This window comes from Pongo abelii, chromosome 3 (assembly GCF_028885655.2).
Source record: "Pongo abelii isolate AG06213 chromosome 3, NHGRI_mPonAbe1-v2.0_pri, whole genome shotgun sequence".
Lineage (NCBI taxonomy): Eukaryota > Metazoa > Chordata > Mammalia > Primates > Hominidae > Pongo > Pongo abelii.
Window position 1 is genome coordinate 109,395,484 of NC_071988.2, and position 21,543 is coordinate 109,417,026.

The 21,543-nt window shown below is 46.8% G+C and overlaps 1 protein-coding gene and 2 long non-coding RNA genes across 6 annotated transcripts in view; 2 read left to right on the forward strand and 1 right to left on the reverse strand.

Moving 5' to 3' along the window:
* The window catches only part of LOC112133048 (uncharacterized), a 26,071-nt gene extending 20,343 nt beyond the window's left edge, over positions 1-5,728 (reverse strand). For 2 of the 3 annotated variants that reach the window (XR_008524603.2, XR_008524601.2), the window contains exon 1: positions 5,002-5,728. This is a non-coding gene — a long non-coding RNA (uncharacterized LOC112133048). Of the gene's footprint in view, positions 1-2,861 lie in introns of all 3 variants that reach the window. The other variant, XR_008524602.2, reaches the window with a different exon arrangement.
* A 107-nt stretch (positions 5,729-5,835) lies between these two features.
* Positions 5,836-21,543, forward strand: part of PKD2 (polycystin 2, transient receptor potential cation channel) — a 79,153-nt gene continuing 63,445 nt past the window's right edge. Inside the window, exon 1 of one of the 2 annotated variants that reach the window (XM_024245890.3) lies at positions 5,836-6,530. In XM_024245890.3, coding sequence (XP_024101658.2) covers positions 5,936-6,530 — 595 coding nt within the window. In that variant the 5' untranslated portion in view covers positions 5,836-5,935. The remainder of the gene's footprint in view (positions 6,531-21,543) is intronic. The other variant, XM_054554142.2, reaches the window with a different exon arrangement.
* LOC129059022 (uncharacterized) lies at positions 6,537-19,980 on the forward strand. The gene is made up of 2 exons (XR_008524600.2): positions 6,537-11,366; positions 15,174-19,980. It is a non-coding gene; the product is annotated as an uncharacterized LOC129059022 (long non-coding RNA).

The window sequence follows — 21,543 nt, forward strand, 5'->3', positions numbered from 1 at the left end:
ATCTCTATTGTTGGTGCCATTTTCCCCCTGAGCATCAACATTTTGGCTGCCAGCTTGTCTGGACTTACATCTTTAAAACTCTAAATCTGGTAGGAAGAAAAGCTTTTCTTTTCCAACAACTGGAAAAAAAATTTCTGGCCTAATTCTTTTTTTAACAGAACAGGATAACATACTCGTGAAATACCATTCACAGGGGCCAAGGGGACGTGATGCTGATTGGCCAAGCCTGAGCTCCACAATCACCACTTGGGAGCTAGCAGTGGTGTCAGCCACACCTGAGACACATACAGGCTAAGAATGGCAGCAGGGATGGGTAGGTGGGGGTGTCCCCAAGAAAACTTGCACTAGAAAACGGACTGGCTGCTGAGCTGCTAAGAAGCCAGGGTCCCTGCCTTCCAGGAGTTTATGTGCCACTCAGGAAGACGTCTATGTGAACAGATATTTTCAGTATAAGGTGGCAAATGTTGGAATAAAGGTTTACAGGGTAGAGAGGCATGTAAATTCAGGCTGGGAGCCAAGATTGTGTCTATGGAAGGTTCCAGGGAGAGATGAAGTCTGAGTCTAGAAAGATTCCTAAGTTTTTGTGGGTAGAGAAGTTGAGAAATGATCTATGGATGTTTCCAGGCAGTTTAACTATAAGATTTGATCTCGTTGAAGGTAGGAATCATGTCTTATCTTTGTCGCTCTGGAATGCAACACAGTGCCTGGCATGTAGCGGACACTTAATACATGTTTTATAAACATATTAATATTTCTTCATTAGTCCTCAACAAAAATTCTGTGGGGGATTTATAAGATGGGTATTTAACCTCATTATCCAGAGAAGGAAATTGAGATAGAGAGATTAGGTCATCAAGATCACGGTGCCAGCCAATTATGGTGCCAAGATAACCCCACAGAGACAGGGATGTATGCAGGCCAATCCAAACCAAAATTTAGTCACGAAGAAGGCCACAAATCCTAGCTTTATGTTATTAAAGCATCAAAATGAGAAACAAAGTAAAGTCAAAGTCTTACTGTGGTTAGCAGTTCTTCTCATAAAGCCCAAAACACCAGATTTTCTTCTAATGATTTCAGATGTCAAGTGGTAAAAATTGATTTTACAATGTTCTTGAGTAAATAAGTACTGGGGAAAAAAATGAGGAGGAAACATGTTTGTTTGGGTAAATTGCTAAGCAACGCCACACATGCCAGAAACTCCTTTTGGATTTCCTCTCGAGGTGGAGACCGTGAAACCAACGGGTACTTCAGTTTGTGTCTGTTTCATCAGTTCACACTGGAAAATAAAAGCCAAACAGGCAATTCTAATAATACAAGAGTCAGAGGTGTGGAGGCCACTAATATTAAATTAGACTGAACTGTTTAAGGCTGCCTTTTAAAATGGCTCCTTCCAGCATCCATGGTGGCACTAAGACTGAGGTGAGATTTGTGCAGCGTGTCCAGGAAGATCTAGCACACTGATGAAAAAAAATAACAAACGGCAGCCAGGCCATGTTATCTATCCCACTCAATATTTCCAGACCCTAAAGATGATGGAAATTTGTAATGTGACAACAGGATTGTGGAAATGAGATGAAAAAAACTTTGTGCATGTCACTTATTTAATAATGGAAAATTTCTCATTAGAAGTAAGGTCTTCAGATGGGTATTAAAGGAAGGAATTCTGTGGGTAGGGAGAGAAATTTACAGCCTCAGGGCCTGCTTGAGCAAAAGCTGGGCACTCTAAAGGGGAGAAACAAATTAACATAAAAGCACAAAAGGGAACTTTGGTAAGCCAGAAGGAATGAATAAGTATTTGAACAGGAAATATATTAGATGGCTGGTGTTGGGTTTATGAAAATTAAGATTGAAATTAATATTGAAACTCCAAAATGTAAGATTTAGGGTGCAATGGACCACATGCTATTTAAGTGGTATTACACAAAAATTGCTGCGAATTTTTAATGATTACATTTCTTGCAATAATTTGTAAAGAAAATTTTGGGTAAGCACACATATAACTCTGAATTATGTATGTGCAGACACATTTCCAATCAATTTGAATTCTTTTAAGGGTGAGGATATAGTTTCAGGAAGAAGATTTCAGATTGTTTTAAATAGGAACTGACACTCTAGAAAGAAAAAAAAATGGCCTATTTATGTTATCATTAACTATAGTGTCTGTACTCCTCAACATGCATCTGAGGCTTCCCATGATCTGGCCCTACCTACCTTCCCTACCCATGCTAGCCTGGGCAATCTCTCTTCTGAATCCCCTCAAACCCTGTAAAATATAAGCTCACCTCTATGAGAGCTGGGCTTTTCCCCTATTTAATGAATTGCCATCTCTCCTAGTATTGTGCCTGGCATATAGTAGGTGTTTAGTATTTGTTATAGAAGCCTCTAGGATTGGCACGGAGCCCTCCAGAAACTCACAGCCTAGCTGGAACAAAGACATCCACAAAAGCAATTATAATAGATGAAAACAGTTATCATAATTCAGATATAAGAGCTAAGACCACTTCTAAGACTAACAAAGACATCCACAAAAGCAATTATCATAGATGAAAACAGTTATCATGATTAAGATATAAGAGCTAAGACTACTTCTAACACTAATAGCACGTACATTTCAGACGGTGTTCCACATGCTATGGTCTGGGTGTTTGTGTTCCCCCCCATAATTCATACATTGAAATCCTAACCTTCAAAGTGATGGTATAAGGAGGTGGGGCCTCTGAGAGGTGATTACATCATGGGGGTGGAGCCCTCACAAGTGGGATTAGTGCCCTTAGAGAAGCAGCTCAAGGGAGCTCTTTTGCCCCTTCTACCGTAAGACACAGCTAGGAGGCACAGTCTATGAACCAGAAAGCGACCCTCACCAGACAACAAATCTGCTGGCAGCATGATCTTGGACTGTCCAGCTTCCAGAACTGTGAGAAATAAAGGTTCGTTGTTTATAAGCCACCCAGTACATGATATTTTTTACAGCAGCCCGAATGGACTAAAACACATGTATTAATTCACCTAATCCTCACAACAACCCTATGAGGTAGGCATTATCATTATCCTCATTTTTGGCGGTACAAGGAGATAAAGTGACTTTCCCAAGGTCACACAGCTAGGAAGTAGGGAGCAAAATCGGAATCCAGGCAGTCTGGCTCCAGGGTCCTTACAACGAATTAGTGACTGCAGGCACAAGCATAGAGTAAGTCTTGACTCAAAGACCACTGAATTTTCTTCTAAGTCTGGGATTCCAGATGATTGCTTCACTAGTGCTAACAGTGAAGTATAGAAATGTGGGGGAAATATTTATGAAGCCTCTTCCATTTGGAACACATCGGTGCTTCTCAAATTTTGGATGCCTGAGAATCCTCTGTGAAGATTCAGAATTTCAGGACTGGAATCTGGAAGCTTTTGAGTCAATAAGGTTGGAATGGGGACCCAGTATCTATATTTTTAGCAAGTGCTCCAAGTGATGCTGGAGATCTTCTGATCACAATTTGAAAACATTGTACTAGGCCTACTTTCCAGAGGACCCTTTGGCTCAGATTCTGCATTCTCTTTCCAGGCCTGGCTGTCCTCTGTTGGAATGTGTCTGTAAGAATCCTTTGACTCTGCAGTGCTGGTGGTGCTATTCAGGACATCTTCAGCTTCAGAACTTCCTTGGAAGACAGGCACCATAACCCTTAACCCACTTGGTAATCTCTCATTTTTGGTCTGTCTCCTCTTGAGGGCCAAGGCTGTATCATACTCCACTCTACATGCCCAGATCTTAATTCAGGGCACAGGAAATGTCTTCAGAATGAACTGATGAATAGCATGAGCTAGGGCTGTGCTCCAGACCCACCAGTCTTGCCTTTGAGAAGCTCACAGTTAAGAGAAGAACATGAATATCTAAATTAGTAAACTGCAGGATCAGGTAATAGGTAGCCATAATTAACTAAATATTAGCAGCATGTTATATGTGCCTAGAGAACAAATGAATAATTCGTTCAGGTGGATGGACGGCATGGGAGGCCATGCTAGAGGAGTAGATTAAGGGCTGTTAAAGCTAAATTGTGTCCTCCCCAAAATTTCTGTGTTGAAGTCCTAACTCCCATTACCTCAGAACATGACCATACTTGGAGACAGGGTCTTTACAGAAGTAATGAAGTGAAAACAAGGTCATGAGGGTAGGCCCTAATCCAATATGATGTATAAGAATAGACAATTAGGACACAGACGCATACAGAGGGAAGAGGGAAGACGGCGTGAGGACACAAAAGCGGGGCCATCTGCAAGCCAAGGAGAGAGGCCTCAGAAGAAACCAACTCTGCCACACCTCGTGAGAAAATACATTTTTTTCTTTTCTTTTTCCTTCCTTCCTTCCTTCTTTTTTTCTTCTCTCTCTTTCTTTTATGAGACAGAGTCTCACGCTGTCACTTGGAGTGCAGTAGCCCGATCTCGGCTCACTACATCCTCTGCCTCCCGGGCTCAAGCGATCTTCCCACCTCAGTGTCCCGAGTAGCTGGGACCAAAGTACACACCACAAAGCCTGGCTAATTTTTGTATTTTTTGTAGAGACAAGGTGAGCAAATAAATTTCTGTTAAGCCACCCAGTCTCTGATACTTTGTTATGGCAGCCCTAACAAACAAATACAGGAGCAGATTATGAGAATTTACTAAACCAAACCACAGAAATTAAATTTTATCCTTTCAGCTGCCAGAAGCCCACAGAGGTATCTAAGCATCAACGTGACAAATAAGCAGCTTTGGTTCTGCAATGTAACCTGGAAATAGTGAGGACACCGACGTGGAGAATAGAGATGGAGTTGACAGGGATCAATTGTTCTAATGCGGAATAATGCAAGACATAAGATCAAGCCAGCAGGAATGAGAAAGAGAGATCATATCAGGGAGATATTTGTGGGGCAAAAGTAACAAGAAGATGAGGTGTAGGCGGTGGAGGGTAAACCGCGAGCCTTCCATGAAGAAGAGTGGCCTGGGAAGTGAGGAGGACAGCGAAGCTCCAAACCTCACCTTGGGATACGGGAAGTGAAGCAGGTTCCAGAGAAGGGGACAAGACAATGACTTAGGGTAGGATAAATTTCAGACAATTGCAGAGCATCACGTTAGATGTGTTCAGAAGAGTGGAAAAAAAGTTCTGTGCCTAGGCCCTCATGCAGGATTCTGTTGCTAGAAGTCAGTGCTGGCCGCAGGGAGACCGGAGATAACGGTGGAGGCACCAGCGATCCGAGAGTCCTATGACGAATCCCTGGGATCCACACAATGTGTGGAGCCAGAAGCCAACCAAAGATCGAGAAAGCATCTCCAAACCAGCAGAATCACGGGCAGGAGGCCCGCCAAATGCACAGCAAGTCAGCCTTGGTAGTTTGCAAATGGAAAGATTTCTTTGCCCCGCTGGAGACTTCAGCTCAGGCTGGATGTCGCTAATTCACACCATCTCACCAAAAGGTTCTTTCCCTGCACTTTGGTGAATCGAGGCAGAAGTGGCTGGTGGTTAACGGGGACCCAAGAGTTATCTCAGCGTCGGGCAGGCATCGACAGCTCCAGAAGCCCTTTCCCTGCAGGCGGGCTGGCGAGTGAGCGATTCCCTCCCTTCCCAGGCCTTCCCAGGCATGGAACGTGGGCGCCCGCGCCCGGGCTCCGGTTCCACTTGGAACGCGGACTCAGGAGCCGCCGGGCAAGCGCGCAGACCGCGGGGGCGGCTCCCTCGCGCCTCCCGGCTCAGCGCGCCGAGGCGGATGGGCGAGGCGGGGCGAGGCGGGGCGAGGCGGGGCGAGGCCAGAGGGAGGCGGGCCAAGGGGGCGGGCGAGGGAAACGCGGGACCGCCGGGAGGTCGGGGGCGGGGAGCAGGAGGCGGCGGGCGCCGGGAAGAAAGGAACATGGCTCCTGAGGCGCACAGTGCCGAGCGCGGCGCCGCGCACCCGCGCGCCGGACGCCAGTGACCGTGATGGTGAACTCCAGTCGCGTGCAGCCTCAGCAGCCCGGGGACGCCAAGCGGCCGCCCGCGCCCCGCGCGCCGGACCCGGGCCGGCTGATGGCTGGCTGCACGGCCGTGGGCGCCAGCCTCGCCGCCCCGGGCGGCCTCCGCGAGCAGCGGGGCCTGGAGATCGAGATGCAGCGCATCCGGCAGGCGGCCGCGCGGGACCCCCCGGCCGGAGCCTCGGCCTCCCCTTCTCCTCCGCTCTCGTCGTGCTCCCGGCAGGCGTGGAGCCGCGATAACCCCGGCTTCGAGGCCGAGGAGGAGGAGGAGGAGGTGGAAGGGGAAGAAGGCGGAATGGTGGTGGAGATGGACGTAGAGTGGCGCCCGGGCAGCCGGAGGTCGGCCGCCTCCTCGGCCGTGAGCTCCGCGGGCGCGCGGGGCCGGGGGCTTGGGGGCTACCACGGCGCCGGCCACCCGAGCGGGAGGCGGCGCCGGCGAGAGGACCAGGGCCCGCCGTGCCCCAGCCCGGTCGGCGGCGGGGACCCGCTGCATCGCCACCTCCCCCTGGACGGGCAGCCGCCCCGAGTGGCCTGGGCGGAAAGGCTGGTTCGCGGGCTGCGAGGTAAGAGCGCGCGACCCGCAGCGGCAGATGCACAAACCAGAACGGCCGGCGCCGGCCGGGGCCATCGCCCGCTGCGGCAGCTCCCCGGGCTCCATCTCGCATCCCGTCTGCGTTCCGCCTCCCTTGAAAGCGCATTCCCCACCTCCGCTAATCCTGTCCTATTTCCGGTACCCAGCGCGAAATTCCACTGCTCTTTTGTTGGTGCACATTTATTGGATACCTCCTTTTTCAGGATATGTCACCATAGTCTTTTTTACTGAAAATTAGTGAAAGCCTAATTAGAGTGAAAGAGTACATCTGGATTTTTTTTTTTTTCTTGTAGAGGAAAAAATGAACATTACTTGTGTAACTGATGGTAGTTGGAACTGCATATTTGCCAATGTCACAAAATCTAAAGGAAAATGTTATAGTCACCCGTGGTTTCCTTCTTGCCTGGATGCTCCATTGTCCCGGGCTGAAAAGGGTAGCAGTACAGTACATATAATGTCAAGTTGCGGGAAGAGTGTGGCAGATTGTCATTGATGCATTTTTTTGGTGATGTGTGTGGTTGTTTTGGGGAGTGGGAACTGTTGAGAACACCACAAATAGAATAAAATAATATCCGTGAAGTTATTTGCCCGTTTCTAATTCGAGACATTTTTCTAAAAACAGTTGCAAAGGAAAGATTACATAGTTTTAAAAAAATTTGAAGTATGTTTTTAAATAACTAAATTAATGTTCTTTGAAATTCCACCAAAATGATGAAGTCACCAGATAGCAGCTGATAAAATGTGTCTGAGTCCAGTGCGCCCAGCTCTACAAAAGGCAGAAGAGGAATTTTCAAATTTGCCAGTGCCCAGTAAGAGGACATGAATTTGCCAGTACCAGAGGAAATTCTCTTTACAAATTTTGTCAGAGGTATCCTTGGAAAAGTATTTCATTTGCTTTTACCCTCCAAATTATTTTAATCTATATTTTTAAGAGTTTCCATTCTCAGTTGAGTTTTTCTTGTTCTTCCCCTTCTGTCAGTTTTGAAAGTCTTGCACAAAAACAATCCAGGTGTTGTTACAGCAGTGTGATTAAAACCAGGTCAGGCCTACACTGAAATCCTAGTTCCACCACTCATTAGCTGTATGACCTTGAGCAAGTTACTTAACCTCTCTGATCCCCAATTTTTGGATTTTTTTTTTTTTAAAGAGATAATCATAACACTTAGGCCTTGACTCGTTGGCAGAATTAAATGAGTTAAGACATAAAATGTGCAGCATGTATTTGTCATGTTGTTAGCGCTTCAGAAATATAAATGTAAACATTTTGGTACTTCGTTTATGGAGGTTCTTATACTAGTTAATTTTATTCAAAGCATGGTAGGGAACAAAAGATCCTTTTCGGATAACCTGTGTGAGTTATTTAATAAAACACTAACACTTTTTAAGGTTCAAAACTGGATTAATTATGTTATTTTACACCACTTAAAATGTACATTTAAAAAATATTCACTGAAGTGAGAGAGAAGTTCCTTTTAAGTTAATAAGTAATGGTAAGTTGCATGATCCTTTTAACTCAGTTTAAGCATTTGATAACACACCTAACCTTGTTTGAATAAACTCAATAACAGAATATAGATAAATAAAATATATATTTCATATGAGTATGTATGTAAATTTATTTCTTTTAAAGAAAAATTTTAGGAAACAAAATGAATAAGCTCATAGTCATAAAACCGCTAGCCAAAGTGTGTCAGTGGTCTGATTTGTAGGAGAGCAGACTCAGGACTCGGGAATTTTTTTTTTTTAAGAGACAGGGTTTCACTCTGTCACTGAGGCTGGAGTGCGGGGAAGGGAACGTAGCTCACTGCGGCCTCAAACTCCTGGGCTCAAGCTGCCCTCCCACCTCAGCTTCCCAAGTAGTTGGGATTACAGGTCCAAGCTGCTGCTCCTAGCTGAAAAGTTTTAATTATATAAAATGTTTAAATAAATTGTTATTCCTTTCTTTTATGAAGAAATATAATTGATATTCTTGTCACTTATTAAATAAGCAACATTTGTTAAATATTTAGCACCTACTGTGAAGATAGCACTGTGCTAGCTGCTATGAATAAACTAGAATAGCATATCACTGTTTTCCTATGGATGAAAACCCAGAAATGTAAAATAAATAGCCATGAATGGGTTGAGATTCCCCCTGCCCCGTTTGGATACTGATGACAGAAATCTTATATGCACTATGTAAGCAGTGCCCTAGGATTAGAACAGAAAGTAACTTGCAATTTTTAAAGGTAGGAGAAATGACTGAAGTTTGGAGTGGTCAGGAGTTTCCCGGGAAGTCTCTTGCCTTTGTGACTTTGTATAACTCCCTCAAACTCTTTGAGCCTGAGCTCCTCATTTATAAAATGGAGGAGTTGAACCTAGCCTCCAAGGTCCTTTCTAGCTTCACCATGCCCTGGTCTGTTGTTTAATGACATGAATCCAAGATGGACAACAAATGGTCGATTTCGCTCCTTCTACAGTAAACAGATCTATCTTCTCAGCAGAAGTAAAATAGTAAAGAAAGAAGACATGTTTGAGGCCTGTTGAGGCCTGTTTGCAGGATGCATTGTATCTAATCAAGGAATTGAGAATGTAGCCCTAAATATTAGGAAGGAGTTGAAAGTTTCTGAGCAGGAACAGAACATGCTGAAAGGAAATTGAGTCAGCAGCATGGTGTACAGGAGAGCTTGGCAGAGAGAAAGAAGGCAAGAAGACCTGTGGGAGGCAGCCAGTAAGGAGGTGAAGAGGGCCTGGACCAAAGGAAGCCAAGAATGACTGAAAGATTTAAAGATGAAACCCAGATTTAAAAGTATCCTCAAGTATTTGTTTATTCTTTTCTTAGCAAATTCTTTTTAGTACAAAGATAAAATATGGCACTCTGAGTCATAAAATTTTCAGAATTTCAGAAGTTGAATGTTTTTCTGAATGTATCAACCTGTTGAAGTCAGTTCCTGTTTGTTATTTTAGGCATATATTCTTGGGCTTTTTTTTTTTTTTTTCTAGAGAAACTGTTGAGAGGTGACACCGTGCTGGCAGTCCTCACAGCCCTCGCTCTCGGCACCTCCTCTGCCTGGGCTACCATTTTGGTGGCACTTGACGAGGCCTTCAGCCCACCGCTGCACTGTGGGAGCCCCTTTCTGGGCTGGCCAAGGCTGGAGCCCACTCCCTCAGTTTGCAGGGAGATGTGGAGGGAGAGGCACGAGCGGGAACCAGGGTTGTGTGGGGCGCTTGCAGGCCAGCTGGAGTTCCGGGTGGGCGTGAGCTTGGCGGGCCCCGCACTTGGAGCAGCCAGCCGGCCCTGCTGGCCCCGGGCAATGAGGGACTTAGCACCCGGGCCAGCGGCTGTGGAGGGTATACTGGGTCCCCCAGCAGTGCCAGCCCACCGGCGCTGCGCTCGATTTCTTGCCGAGCCTTAGCTGCCTTCCCGCGGGGCAGGCCTCGGGACTGCAGCCCACCATGCCTGAGCCTTCCCCCACCTCCGTGGGTTCCTGTGCAGCCTGAGCCTCCCCGAAGAGTGCCGCCCCCTGCTCCACGGCGTCCAGTCCCATCGACCACCCAAGGGCTGAGGAGTGCGAGTGCACGGCGCGGGACTGGCAGGCAGCTCCACCTGCAGCCCCAGGTGTGGGATCCACTAGGTGAAGCCAGCTGGGCTCCTGAGTCTGGTGAGGACGTGGAGAGTCTTTATATCTAGTTCAGGGATTGTAAACACACCAATCAGCAGTCTGTATTTAGCTCAAGGTCTGTGAGTGCACCAATCGACACTCTGTATCTAGCTGCTCTGGTGGGGCCTTGGAGAACCTTTATGTCTAGCTCAGGGATTGTAAACACACCAATCGGCACTCTGTATCTAGCTCAAGGTTTGTAAACACACCAATCAGCACCCTGTGTTTAGCTCAAGGTTTGTGAGTGCACCAATCGACACTCTGTAGCTAGCTGCTCTGATGGGGCCTTGGAGAACATTTATGTCTAGCTCAGGGATTGTAAACACACCAATTGGCACTCTGTATCTAGCTCAAGGTTCGTAAACACACCAATCAGCACCCTGTGTTTAGCTCAAGGTTTGTGAGTGCACCAATCAATACTCTGTATCTAGCTGCTCTGGTGGGGCCTTAGAGAACCTGTGTGTCGAAACTCTGTATCCAACTAATCTGATGGGGACATGGAGAACCTTTGTATCTAGCTCAGGGATTGTAAACGCACCAATCAGCGCCCTGTGAAAACAGGCCACTCGGCTCTACCAATCAGCAGGATGTGGGTGGGGCCAGATAAGAGAATAAAAGCAGGCTGCCCGAGCCAGCATTGGCAACCCGCTTGGGTCCCCTTCCACACTGTGGAAGCTTTGTTCTTTCGCTCTTTGCAATATATCTTGCTACTGCTCACTCTTTGGGTCCACGCTGCTTTTATGAGCTGTAACACTCACCGCGAAGATCTGCAGCTTCACTCCTGAACCCAGCGAGACCACGAGCCCACCAGGAGGAATGAACAACTCCAGACGTGCTGCCTTAAGAGCTGTAACACTCACCGGGAAGGTCTGCAGCTTCACTCCTGAACCAGCGAGACCACGAACCCACCAGAAGGAAGAAACTCCGAACACATCTGAACATCAGAAGGAATAAACTGCAGACGCGCCACCTTAAGAGCTGTAACACTCAGCATGAGGGTCCGCGGCTTCATTCTTGAAGTCAGTGAGACCAAGAACCCACCAATTCCGGACACATTTTGGCGACCACGAAGGGACTTTCACCTATCACCAAGCGGTGAGACAATCGCCGAGCGGAGAGACTATCGCCTATCGCCAAGTGGTGAGAAAATTGCCTATCGCCAAGCAGTGAGTACCATCGGACCCCTTTCGCTTGCTATTCTGTCCTATCTTTCCTTAGAATTTGGGGGCTAAATACCGGGCACCTGTCGGCCAGTTAAAAGCGACTAGCGTGGCCGCCGGACTAAAGACACGGGTGTCAGGCTTTCTGGGAAAGGGCTCTCTAACAACCCCCGACTCTTCAGAGTTGGGACCGTTGGTTTGCCTAGAACCAGCTTCCGCTTTTCCTGTACTTCTGTGCTGAGCCGAGGGTCGACAGAGAGGAAAGCCATGCAGCTCCGGGGTCCCGACAACATGTTGGTTGACCCTGTGGCCATGAGCGGAACTCTCAAAAGCATATCGCCCAAGCGAGACTTGCCCATCTATCCTATCTATCCTGACCCTTGCCCTCTGGGTCCTAATGCCTTCCAGACAAACTTCCTCTTGCCTCTCTTCTCTGAGGTTAGACCCATTTCTAAAAATTGCTACCTGTCTCTGGTGCTTTTCTAGTTTCTCCTATAAGAATGACTGCTAGTATAAACTCCAGGACTCTGTTACCTTCTTTAGGCACCCGGGCTCACCAATCAGAAAGACATAATTTTTGCCCAAAGCCCCGTCATAGTGGGGACTACCTGGAATTTTAGGATTCCTCTTCAGACTAACAGGCCTAACAAAAGCTATTCCTGCAGCTAGGATATGGGGAGCCTCAGAAATTGTATCCTTCCTATTCATATAAGTAAGGACAAAAGGTGTCACTCCTCCAGCCCTGGAGATCCTTTCCCTCCTTCAGGGTATGGCCCTCCACTTCATTTTTGGGGCATAACATCTTTATAGGACAGGGGTAAAGTCCTAATATTAACAGGAGAATGCTTAGGATTCTAACAGGTTTTTGAGAATGCGTCGGTAAGGGCCACTAAATCCGATTTTTCTCGGTCGGTCCTCCTTGTGGTCTAGGAGGACAGGCAAGAGTGCAGGTTTTCGAGAATGCGTCGGTAAGGACCACTAAATCCGACCTTCCTCGGTCCTCCATGTGGTCTGGGAGGAAATCTAGTGTTTCTGCTGCTGCGTCGGTGAGCACAACTATTCCGATCAGCAGGGTCCAGGGATCGTTGTGGGTTCTTGGTCAGGGAGAGAAACAAAACAAACCAAAACCGTGGGCGGTTTTGTCTTTCAGATGAGAAACACTCAGGCATCAACAGGCTCACCCTTGAAATGCATCCTGAGCCATTGGGACCAATTTGACCCACAAACCCTGAAAAAGAGGTGGCTCATTTTTTTCTGCACTACGGCTTGGCCCCAATATTCTCTTTCTGATGGGGAAAAATGGCCACCTGAGGGAAGTACAAATTACAATACTATCCTGCAGCTTGATCTTTTCTGTAAGAGGGAAGGCAAATGGAGTGAAATACCTTACGTCCAAGCTTTGTTTTCATTGAGGGAGAATACACAACTATGCAAAGCTTGCAATTTACATCCCACAGGAGGACCCCTAGCTTACCCCCATATCCTAGCCTCCCTATAGCCCCCCTTCCTATTGATGATACTCCTCCTCTAATCTCTCCTGCCCAGAAGGGAATAAGCAAAGAAATCGCCAAAGGTCCACAAAAACCCCCGGGCTATCGGTTATGTCCCCTTCAAGCTGTAGGGGGAGGGGATTTTGACCCAACCTGGGTACATGTCCCCTTCTCCCTCTCTGATTTAAAGCAGATCAAGGCAGACCTGGGGAAGGTTTCAGATGATGCTGATAGGTACATAGATGTCCTACAGGGTCTAGGGCAAACCTTTGACCTCACTTGGAGAGATGTCATGCTACTGTTAGATCAAACCCTGGCCTTTAATGAAAAGAATGCGGCTTTAGCTGCAGCCTGAGAGTTTGGAGATATCTGGTATCTCAGTCAAGTAAATGATAGGATGACAGCCAAAGAAAGGGACAAATTCCCTACTGGTCAGCAAGCCATCCCCAGTATGGATCCCCACTGGGACCTTGACTCAGATCATGGGGACTGGAGTCGTAAACATCTGTTGACCTGTGTTCTAGAAGGACTAAGGAGAATTAGAAAAAAGCCCATGAATTATTCAGTGATGTCCACCATAACTCAGGGAAAGGAACAAAATCCTTCTGCCTTCCTCGAGCGGCTACGAGAGGCCTTAAGAAAATATACTCCCCTGTCACCCGAATCACTCGAGGGTCAATTGATTCTAAAAGATAAGTTTATTACCCAATCAGCTGCAGATATCAGGAGAAAGCTCCAAAAGCAAGCCCTGGGCCCTGAACAAAATCTAGAGACATTATTAAACCTGGCAACCTCGGCGTTCTATAATAGGGACCAAGAGGAACAGACCCAAAAGGAAAAGCGAGATCAGAGAAAGGCTGCAGCCTTAGTCATGGCCCTCAGACAAAGAAACCTTGGTGGTTAAGAGAGTACAGAAAATGAAGCAGGCCAGTCACCTGGTAGAGCTTATTATCAGTGTGGTTTACTAGGACAGTTTAAAAAAGATTGTCCAATGAGAAACAAGCTGCCCCCTCGTCCGTGTCCACTATGCCAAGGCAATCATTGGAAGGTGCACTGCCCCAGAGGATGAAGGTTCCCTGGGGCAGAAACCCCCAACCAGATGATCCAACAACAGGACTGAGGGTGCCCGGGGCAGGTGCCAGCTCATGTCATCACCCTCACTGAGCCCCGGGTATGTTTAACTATTGAGGGCCAGGAAATTGACTTCCTCCTGGACACTGGCGCAGCCTTCTCAGTGTTAATCTCCTGTCCTGGACGACTGTCCTCAAGGTCCGTTACCATCCGAGGAATCCTGGGACAGCCTGTAACCAGGTATTTCTCCCACCTCCTCAGTTGTAATTGGGAAACTTTGCTCTTTTCACATGCCTTTCTTGTTATGCCTGAAGGTCCCACATCCTTATTAGGGAGGGATATACTAGCCAAGGCTGGAGCTATTATCTACATGAATATGGGGAACAAGTTACCCATTTGTTGTCCCCTACTTGAGGAGGGAATCAACCCTGAAGTCTGGGCATTGGAAGGACAATTTGGAAGGGCAAAAAATGCCCACCCAGCCATGCAGTGCAAAAACACAAAGAGGTAGGACTCTTACACTGACAAAGCCATGAAAATGGGAAGGAGAGGGGAGAACAGCAGCATAAGCGGCTGGCAGAGGTAGGGAAAGACCAGCAAGAAGGAAAGAGAGAAAGAGAAAGTCAGAGAATGAGACAGAGAGACAGAAAGTCAAAGAGGGAGTCAGAAACAGAGACAAAGAAAAGGAGTCAGAAAAAGAGGGACAGACACAAAAAGTCAAAGAGAGAGTTAAAAAGAGAGGAAGAGACAAAGAAGAAGTCGAAAGAGATGGAAGTAGTAAAGAAAAAACAGTGTACCCTATTCCTTTAAAAGCCAGGGTAAATGTCTATCTACCCAGCCAAGGCATATTCTACTTATGTGGATCTTCAATCCATATCTGCCTCTCAGACAGTTTGCAAGAAATAACGAAATATATCCTTACTTTACAATCTCAAATAGACTCTTTGGCAGCAGTGACTCTCCAAAACCGCCAAGTCCTAGACCTCCTCACTGCTGAGAAAGGAGGACTCTGCACCTTCTTAGGGGAAGAGTGTTGTTTTTACACTAACCAGTCGGGGATAGTACGAGATGCTGCCCCGCGTTTACAGGAAAAGGCTTCTGAAATCAGACAACGCCTTTCAAATTCTTATACCAACCTCTGGAGTTGGGCAACATGGCTTGTCCCCTTTCTAGGTCCTGTGGCAGCCATCTTGCTATTACTTGCCCTTGGGCCCTGTATTTTTAACCTTCTTGTCAAATTTGTTTCCTCTAGAATCGAGGCCATCAAGCTACAGATGGTCTTACAAATGGAACCCCAAATGAGTTCAACTAACAACTTCTACCGAGGACCCCTGGACCGACCTGCTGGCACTTCCCCTGGCCTAGAGAGTTCCCCTCTGAAGGACACCACAACTGCAGGGCCCCTTCTTCGCCCCTATCCAGCAGGAAGTAGCTAGAGCGGTCATCGGCCAAATTCCCAACAGCAGTTGGGGTGTCCTGTTTAGAGGGGGGATTGAGAGGTGATACCGTGCTGGCAGTCCTCACAGCCCTCGCTCGCTCTCGGCACCTCCTCTGCCTGGGCTACCATTTGGTGGCACTTGAGGACTTCAGCCCACTGCTGCACTGTGGGAGCCCCTTTCTGGGCTGGCCAAGGCTGGAGCCCACTCCCTCGGCTTGCAGGGAGGTGTGGAGGGAGAGGCGCGAGCGGGAACCGGGGTTGTGTGCGGTGCTTGCGGGCCAGCTGGAGTTCCGGGTGGGCGTGAGCTTGGCGGGCCCCGCACTTGGAGCAGCCAGCTGGCCCTGCTGGCCCCGGGCAATGAGGGACTTAGCACCCGGGCCAGCAGCTGTGGAGGGTATACTGGGTCCCCCAGCAGTGCCAGCCCACCGGCGCTGCGCTCGATTTCTCGCCGAGCCTTAGCTGCCTTCCCGCGGGGCAGGCCTCGAGACTGCAGCCCACCATGCCTGAGCCTTCCCCCACCTCCGTGGGTTCCTGTGCAGCCTGAGCCTCCCCGAGGAGCGCCGCCCCCTGCTCCACGGCGTCCAGTCCCATCGACCACCCAAGGGCTGAGGAGTGCGAGCGCACGGCGCGGGACTGGCAGGCAGCTCCACCTGCAGCCCCAGGTGCGGGATCCACTAGGTGAAGCCAGCTGGGCTCCTGAGTCTGGTGAGGACGTGGAGAGTCTTTATATCTAGCTCAGGGATTGTAAACACACCAGTCGGCACTCTGTATTTAGCTCAAGGTCTGTGAGTGCACCAGTGGACACTCTGTATCTAGCTGCTCTGGTGGGGCCTTGGAGAACCTTTATGTCTAGCTCAGGGATTGTAAACACACCAATGGGCACTCTGTATCTAGCTCAAGGTTTGTAAACACAGCAATCAGCACCCTGTGTTTAGCTCAAGGTTTGTGAGTGCACCAATCGACACTCTGTAGCTAGCTGCTCTGATGGGGCCTTGGAGAACATTTATGTCTAGCTCAGAGATTATAAACACACCAATTGGCACTCTGTATCTAGCTCAAGGTTTGTAAACACACCAATCAGCACCCTGTGTTTAGCTCAAGGTTTGTGAATGCACCAATCGACACTCTGTAGCTAGCTGCTCTGGTGGGGCCTTGGAGAACCTTTATGTCTAGCTCAGGGATTGTAAATACACCAATCGGCACTCTGTATCTAGCTCAAGGTTTGTAAACACACCAGTCAGCACCCTGTATTTAGCTCAAGGTTTGTGAGTGCACCAATCGATACTCTGTATCTAGCTGCTCTGGTGGGGCCTTAGAGAACCTGTGTGTCGAAACTCTGTATCCAACTAATCTGATGGGGACATGGAGAACCTTTGTATCTAGCTCAGGGATTGTAAACGCACCAATCAGCGCCCTGTCAAAACAGGCCACTCGGCTCTACCAATCAGCAGGATGTGGGTGGGGCCAGATAAGAGAATAAAAGCAGGCTGCCCGAGCCAGCATTGGCAACCTGCTCGGGTCCCCTTCCACACTGTGGAAGCTTTGTTCTTTCGCTCTTTGCAATAAATCTTGCTACTGCTCACTCTTTGGGTCCACGCTGCTTTTATGAGCTGTAACACTCACCGCGAAGATCTGCAGCTTCACTCCTGAACCCAGTGAGACCACGAGCCCACCAGGAGGAATGAACAACTCCAGACGTGCTGCCTTAAGAGCTGTAACACTCACCGCAAAGGTCTGCAGCTTCACTCCTGAGCCAGCGAGACTACGAACCCACCAGAAGGAAGAAACTCCGAACGCATCTGAACATCAGAAGGAACAAACTGCAGACGCGCCACCTTAAGAGCTGTAACACTCACCGCGAGGGTCCGCGGCTTCATTCTTGAAGTCAGTGAGACCAAGAACCCACCAATTCCGGACACACTATGAAGTACTAGCTGTACAAGTCAGGGTGGGCTAAGCTGCTAAAACAGATACCTCCCTCCCCTTCAATACCCTGAAGAACAAGAAGTTAATTTTTTGCTCATGTAACATTTCAGAGAGGGTATTCCAGGTTAGCAGCAGCTTTCCCCCATGTGGTTATTACAGGATCCAGGCTTCTTCCCTGCTGGCTCTCCCAGGGCCCTGTCATTGCCTCTGTGGTTTAGGTTCTGGTGGAGAGTGTGAAGGAGGCTTGTCACTGCTGTTTACTTAAAGGCCTTATCCTAGAAATGGCCCACATCACTTTCACTCATGACCCACTGGCCAAGTTCTTAATCATTTAGCCAAGGATACCTACAAGGGAGGCTGGAAAATGTAATGTAGCCATGTGCCCAGGAGGGAAAAAAAATGAATTTCAGCAGATGGCTAGTGATGGCCTCATTAGTGCTCAGGCTCAAATGAAATAATAAGTCGACTCTTATTTCTCCTAAAATAATTGGATCTTGACATTGAAATTGGTGTGCTGATTGTATTTAGTAAGTGACCTCCAATGCAATTATTTCATTTTGCCATACTTTATGTAATTTTTATTTTTTCTGCCTTCCCTTTCGATGTCTAAAGGGAAGCATAATTAGTTATTGAAAAGGTTATTGAGACTTAAAAAAAGATTTGAACTTGGCTTGGTTGATGCTACCACACAGAAACCGCAAATATCCAACTCAACGCTCTTAGTTGCTGCTCATGATAGTCTATGCACAGTGACTGATGAATTTAGCCTGTCTTGAGGCTTCAAAACTTAGTCTTATGTCATCACCAGCAGAACATTATCCTAAATTACAGGTTTTCAATGGGGGGGAGGGGCAGTTTTGCCCCTCAGGGGACATTTGGCAATCTCTGGAGACATTTTTGATTGTCATACCTGGGGGGATGCCCCTGGCATCTCCTGGGTTGAGGTTAAGGATGCTACTAATCTACAGTGCACAGTACAGCCCCCCCACATACACACACTACAAAGCATTCTCCCACCCAAATTGCCAGGAGTGAGAACTTTGAGAAACCCTGCCCTAGACTGTTAAATTCAAAAAGAAATAATGGTTTATTGCTCACAGTGTGCCAGGCACTGTGTTAAACTCCCTATATTCATAGTTTCGTTTTTATCCTCACAACAACCTGTGAAGAAAGAACTCTCGTCCATCACCACTTTACTGTTGAGGGCACTAAGCCTTCTAGTGGTTAAATGACTTGCCCAGGGCCACAACTATTAGATGTTGCAGTCAGGATTTAATTCCAGGCACTTTGTGTTCAAAGTGTTTCTCATCCACTATGCTATATGCCAGTAATGCCCAAACCTAACTTTAGCCAGCAATTGTCTGCATCTCTTCAGTTTATGAACATTTATTCATTAGGACATGCAGGATAAATCGTACCAACACAGTCCGTGTATCCAGAATTCTAATTGACCTAGGCAGTGGGAGAGCCTGCCTCTCTATTTTTTTTTAAATTGGTGTGAACTATACATAACATAAAATTGGTCATCTTAACCATTTTAAGTATATAATTGAGTGACATTAAGTAGATTTATTATATTATGTAAATGGACTTAACACGATTTATTTCCAGAACTTTTTTATCATCCCAAACAGAAACTCTGTACTCATTAAACAATAACTCCCTGTTTCCCCATTCTCCCTTGCCCCAGACACTAGTAACCTCCGTTCTACTTTCCCTCTCTGTGAGTCTCCCTGTTCTAGCTACCTGATGTAAGTGAAATCAGACCATGTTTGATCTTTTGTGTCTGGCTTATTCACTTAGCATAGTATTTTCAAGGTTTATCCATGCGTGCAAATTCCCTTCCTTTTAATGACTAAATAGTATTTCATTGTGTGTGTACATGTGCACACACAATGAAATACTATTTAGTCATAAAAAGGAAGTTTGTACACATATATACACACACACCAAATTTTGTTTATCCATTCATCAGTTCATGGGCATTTGCGGTTTTTTTCCACCTTTTGACTGTTATGACTTTCCCTTTATTTTTAATCTGAACTTTACTCCATCACTTCCTCACTTTCCTTTTTTATTCACACCATAATTTTGAACAAGCAGACTTTGTATTTTCATTACTCTGGGGATTTTTTTGAGGGAGGCTTGCTACCCTTTGGGGTTGTGATAAGGTTGTGCCAGTAACAGAATTCATGCAGTCAAAAACATTCATGGGACTTTCTTTCGTGATAGGTACTAGGGATGCAGAGATAAATAATACAAGGTCTCGACCTTCAAGGAGCTCAGGGTTTAGTAGGGAAAACAGAGGTATAAGTAAGTCATTGCAATGCCAGGTCCCAGATATGGGAGGATTCCAACAAAGAGAGGATAAGGCCAGGCACAGCAGCTCATGCCTATAGTCCCAACACTTTGGGAAGCTGAGATGGGAGGATCACTTAAGCCCAGCAGTTCAAGGCTACCCTGGGCAACATAGTGAGTGGCAAAAAATACAAAAATTAGCCAGGCAGGGTGGCATGTGCCTGTAGTCCCAGTTATTTGGGAGTTTGAGGTGGGAGAATCACCTGAGCCTGGGAGATTGAGGCTGCAGTGAGCTGTGATCACGCCGCTGCACTCCAGCCTGGGTGACAGAGTGAGAGCCTGTATCTTAAAAAAAAAAAAAAAAAAGAAAAGAAAGGATCAGATTTACCTGGAGAGGTCAGAGAAGGTTTCCAGAGGGAGTAAAACTTGAGCTTCATTTTGAAGAATGAGGGGGGAATACAAGGAGGGAAAAATAACAGGAACAAGACCTGTTCCTGTTACAGCAAACCTGTAACTCCCACCATGGAATGGGCACATTTTCCTGTAGACAGTTGGAGCCAGTGTGGGCTTCAAACCTAGGGGGCTGATATGATCACTTGTCAATCTGAAGATGACTCTTGGAACAATGTAGAGGATAGGGTGAGGTGGGTAGGCTGGTGGCTGACAGACTAGGTCAGGAGAGGGCTGACCAAGAGGAGGAGGGGTGACAAGGGCTGTAACCAAGGCATATGAGCTGGGATGGAAAGAAGCTAGATAGAAGGGAAACAAAAACCATCAGAACTGTGGAACCAACTCCATGGGAGGGATAAGAAGAATGCCTATTCTAGGGTGAAACCCAAATATCTGGCATGGTACCATTAACCCAAACAGAAAGAGTAGATTTCCAGAGAAAGAAAAACAAATTTTGGGGAAGGTGAGTGTGAGCTGTCTAGAGAATATGCAGGTAGAACTACATGTTAACTGTAACATATACTTGTGTGCACCTCAGGAGATGGCTGATTAAGAATTCAGGATTCAGGCCAGGCACAGTGGTACGTGCCTTTAATCCCAGCTGCTTAAGAGACTGAGGCGGGAGGATTGCTTGAGCCTGGGAATCCGAGATCAGCCTGGGCAACATAGCAAGACACTGTCTCAAAAAAAAAAAAAAAAAAATTCAAGATTCTGGAGTCAATATTACTTAAGGTGGCAACTGTCTATTCTATAGAAAATGGACAAATATAGATAAAAAGCCACTTCCCTTTCTAAAAGTGTCCCTGCAATTCAAATGAATACTAGGAAGGATTGTGTTCATTCTTCTAACAAGACTCACATGTGTCTTAGCACAAAAAGAGGATTCTTTTATGATACAAATGCACTGAGAATTTGGTCAGGCTATCACAATGAACTGATAGTTCATATGGATTTGAGTCTTTATACCACTCTGAAATCTGGACCAACTGGGCCTCCTAAGGCCATTTTGCAGATCTGGGCTTGTTTCTGAAGCTACAGACAGGCCTCTTCCAAGCACTCTAAGTGCTCCACAAATAATATTTCTGATTCCCAGAACAACCCCACAAAAAGGTACTCTTACTCCATTTTTAGGTGAGGAAGTGGAGGCTCATGATGTCAGGTAAGCTTTCTGAGCTCCCAAGTAGTTAAGCCCTCAGTTTAATATCATTTGACTCCAAAGCCCTATGTTGCACCATGCCTTGATAATAGGCCATATGGGTTTCATGTATTTCAGATGGGAAAGGTTAGTGTGAGGTGAAAGATCCACAATTAACCTTTTAACCATGGAACTGAAATATTTACAGATGAAGTGATACAATAGCAGGAATTAATTCCAAAATAATTGGGGTGGTACTGGTCCATGGCCTGTTAGGAACCGGGCCGCAGAGCAGGAGGTGAGCAGCAGGCTAGTGAGCATTACTACCTCCTGTCATATCAGCAGTGGCATCAGATGGGTGAGGATGTAAATGAA